Source organism: Eurytemora carolleeae, unplaced genomic scaffold (assembly GCF_000591075.1).
Source record: "Eurytemora carolleeae unplaced genomic scaffold, Eaff_2.0 scaffold247, whole genome shotgun sequence".
Lineage (NCBI taxonomy): Eukaryota > Metazoa > Arthropoda > Copepoda > Calanoida > Temoridae > Eurytemora > Eurytemora carolleeae.
This window is the reverse complement of record NW_019396307.1, coordinates 1-3,617: the sequence shown is the minus strand read 5'-3', so window position 1 is coordinate 3,617 and position 3,617 is coordinate 1. Positions and strand designations below refer to the sequence as shown.

General features: G+C 31.7%; 2 protein-coding genes across 2 annotated transcripts; one reads left to right on the top strand and one right to left on the bottom strand.

The window, feature by feature from the left end:
- Positions 1–581: 581 nt before the first annotated feature.
- On the bottom strand, positions 582–1,834 carry LOC111700631 (uncharacterized). Its single transcript, XM_023471615.1, has 3 exons — positions 1,782–1,834; positions 1,338–1,405; positions 582–1,188 (listed from the first exon to the last, which is right to left on the bottom strand). Exons 1-3 carry the CDS (start codon positions 1,828–1,830, stop codon positions 625–627), a joined length of 681 nt encoding a protein of 226 aa, XP_023327383.1. The 5' UTR covers positions 1,831–1,834; the 3' UTR covers positions 582–624.
- A 235-nt stretch (positions 1,835–2,069) lies between these two features.
- On the top strand, positions 2,070–3,421 carry LOC111700644 (uncharacterized; the record flags this gene model as incomplete). Its single annotated transcript, XM_023471625.1, is given in 3 exon segments — positions 2,070–2,163; positions 2,927–3,048; positions 3,101–3,421. Coding segments are annotated over 3 exon segments (475 nt in total), but the record flags the coding sequence as incomplete, so codon positions are not given.
- Between the last annotated feature and the right edge of the window lie 196 nt (positions 3,422–3,617).

Genomic DNA, 3,617 nt, shown 5'->3' with positions numbered 1-3,617 from the left:
GTAAAAACTTCCCAATTTCTGAATGATTCATCAAGTTTGGGCAGAAGAATTAATAAAAAATGTGATTATTTTATACTTCATTTTTTCCGAGCGGGTCATCAAATGAAATGGCCGGATCGTAAACAATGCCTCTAATGGATTCTTTTAGTGCGTCTATAAAAAAAACTTAATTACGCTTAATTAAGCATTTAGGAAATAATACATGTTCTGCACAGTCAAACTCTCCGATAAAAACCCACTTTTCAGGATACCGTTGTAATCAAGCATTGACATCCTTGCATTGAGGGTCCCTTAAATTTACACCAACAGTCCCTTTAAGTCTCGTCAACTGATAGGTTTATTGGATTCAATTTTCTTTATCAGGTACTAAAGAAGATTATATCAGGACCAAGGTTAAATAAAAAATGAGCAGGTAGATCAAATGGTCCAGGGGGAGGGGGTTCCATAATCCTACTAAGACCCCCACCAACCACCCTAGAAATCCAAACAATAAAAAAATGTTTCTCTTTAAATTTTATATATCTAATTATACACAATATTAGTGTCTTTTTGGATAAAAATGTGGAAATTTTTTCAGGTAATTAATTAAACTTCGTTTTACTCGACGTACGCATTTTATATAATTTAAAAGATAAATAATTTTACATATTTAAAGAGAATGGTGTAGATCCAATTAATGATGTCGTAAAAGAAAAATCCAATGATGAAACCAATAATTGTTGTAAGGATCGGCAGCAGTAGCGACCGGACCATAATATCCCCCATGAACATGATGAGGTAGCCTGCCGTAGAGCCGATTAAGAATCCTATTATGGCGCTTCCAACATAGCCAAATATGGAGCCGATTAGGGAGTCAATCATGTAGTCGGTTATGGAGCTAATCAACAATCCAATCAAGGAGCCAATTGTAGATCCAAACATGTAGTCAAACATTGAACCAATCATAGATCCATAATAAACATCAATAATGGAGCTGAATACGGATCCTATCACAGATCCAATTGTGGAGCCAATCATGAAATCAAGCATTGAGCTTATCTCGGAGCCAAGAAGGTATCCAATTAAAGAACTAATCAGTGAGCCAACCCCGGAGCCAATAACAGATCCAATCATGAAATTCATCAAAAAGCCAATTAGAGATCCAATCATAGAACCAACAATGATGTATAAAAGGAATATCTTCGTATCCTATACAAAAATTAAAATAAAAAAATTACAATTATGAAATGATAATATTCAAAAAAAACATTCTAAAATTTAGATATCTGAATAAAAAGAAATCAAGATATACATACAAATATTAGGTTTAAAAAATAATTTTCTAAAGCACTCTGTACCTGGACTTCATCAGCAGTATTTGTGCTTTCATCAACTTGTGAACTCTCTGGAACACTACCAGAACTCCCTGCAGCGATGTTTATGATGTTGATTGTTATAAATGGACNGCAATGATTGAATTCATGTTAACTCGTGCAACATATAGTGATTACTTAGACTTTCCCGTCCTTGCCCTGTAATCTTGAGCTCCGTTTACAATCTTTTTTATTATTTATAATAAAACAAGACATTCGTAAATATGTCACCGATAGCCCACCAAACGGCTGGACAGAATGGGGTGAAATTGCTTTATTTTTTTATTTTTTTTCCACAGGCCCTACAGCTTGTTGTTTATAATAATAAATTAGTTCCCGAGATATCATCAAACGTCCGTAAAATGTGAAAAAAATTTTATTAAGATTTAAGCCCTTTTTTTGTTCCATTCCATACTTTATTTTAAATACCTGTTACTGTACAGCAGACCAAAAGCAAAGTTAGATATGTGGAGCTCATGCTAAAAATAAATTAATTACTAAAACTAATGAACTAAACAAGGCAAACTATGAATGTAAAAAAATAAATAATTTCTTTTCCACTGTCTCTGAAACCCCATCGTGTTGGTAAACCTTGTAAAATAACTAATTCTCTTAATTTAAGTGGCCAATATTTTTTCTGATTACAAAGTTACAACAAAATAATAGAAAAAATCGACTTTTACGCCCAAAACTTAATATTTTTTTCAGAGCTAGTGAAAATGAAAAGTTGTTCTATGTAGAGAGGAAAGCAAGGTGATAGAGATCAAATTCAGCAAATTATGAAGTTTTTTAGTTTATTTCTTTTAATCAGGTTAGAACAAAATAAAATTTGGTTTTTTTAATGATGGAGAGGCTAAACCTTTAATGGCCTTTGAAAATCGTTTTCCCCCGAAGGTATGTGTATGCCAACAAATGGTTAAGGTGTTTATTCGCTAAATTGGAGAAAATAAATGAATTTCAGTCCGAACAGCAATTTTGGATAAAAATTATCAAAAAAGATAAAAAAAACCTTTCTTCATACTACCGTGTTTTTGAGTAAACATGACAATTAGAAGACGACCAATCATGATTTGAAATGTGAATTCCTGTAAAAAGATCTTAGTAAACATTTTATTAGAATTATATTTACTACGGGTTTGATTTTATTTCGGATGGTTCGTTTTCAAAAAGTTTGACCTCATATCTAATCTAATATACCATATCAATGCATTAAAATGAAATAAAAAACACATATATTAGAGGCATAGCAGATATTATATAGTTGTGTACTTCTTAATAAAAAAAATATTATTTGACAAACAACATTTCATGATTTTCTGATTTTGAACTTGAAAATATGTATGGATACATTTAGTATATATTTCAGCTTAGGATATGAAATTTCGTCTGGAAAGAATAAAAAATAAAAAGATTATGATATTTTATTGACAAATATTGTAGTTTGATAGATATTTAATCAAATTTAAAACAGTCGTTAATAATACATGAACAGAATTCTTACCTTGTTTCTATTCCGACACAAAAAGAAAAACAAATTTTAAAAATGAACATAAAAATAATATTTCACGTTTCAGGGTTTGCTTGTGCTCACTATTTGACGGTGAGCCCCTGAAAGGAGCAAGTTTAAAACCAAACCAAACAAAGGAGTTTTTTAGCAGAAAAAGATCTTTATCACAATCAGAGCCATTGCACTTAGGTAAATAAAAAAGGAAAAAAATTTATAAATTCATTTAAACGTTTTCCTATAGTTTTTCAGGAAGTGTCGGAACTTGGAAGAGAAGATCAAAACAGTCCGGTTCGTAAGCCAACGTTTCCAAAACGAAGCCGGTTCAACGTAGAATCATTTCAGCCGGTTGAAGAAATAGAAAACGATCTATTCAAGCAGGAAACGCAACTAAAAACTGATGAAATTCTGGAGAAAATTCGCAAATTCTCAAAAGATGGTGCAAACAGAGTTATCCATGGAAATACTGGAAAACAAAATGTGACGTTACAGCACGTGATCGAGGTCAAATCAGACTTGTTACAAGAACAAAATACTCAGCAGCTGTCAAATGTTCTCTTCAAAGGTATGTTAAATACCTATTTCTAATATTGATAAAATCTGTTTAAGATTTGTGGCTTACTTAAAGTAATTTTTCATTGAACAAAAGTGTTTCTTGTCTGTACAATGTCCATAAATGAAGGAAAGGGGGGGGAAGTTGTCGATTAAACATTTTGCTCTAAAATGCCATTTTAACCTGCAAAAGTAGGCCTAATATTCGA

What these genes read in the sequence shown, in the direction of transcription:
- LOC111700631 (XM_023471615.1), bottom strand. Translation starts at nt 1,830, where the DNA reads ATGAGCTCCACATATCTAACTTTGCTTTTGGTCTGCTGTACAGTAACA. An exon ending in GGTCTGCTGTACAGTAACAG is followed by an intron (nt 1,406 to 1,781) that starts GTATTTAAAATA and finishes ACATCGCTGCAG; the next exon opens with GGAGTTCTGGTAGTGTTCCA. An exon ending in ATACTGCTGATGAAGTCCAG is followed by an intron (nt 1,189 to 1,337) that starts GTACAGAGTGCT and finishes ATTTTTGTATAG; the next exon opens with GATACGAAGATATTCCTTTT.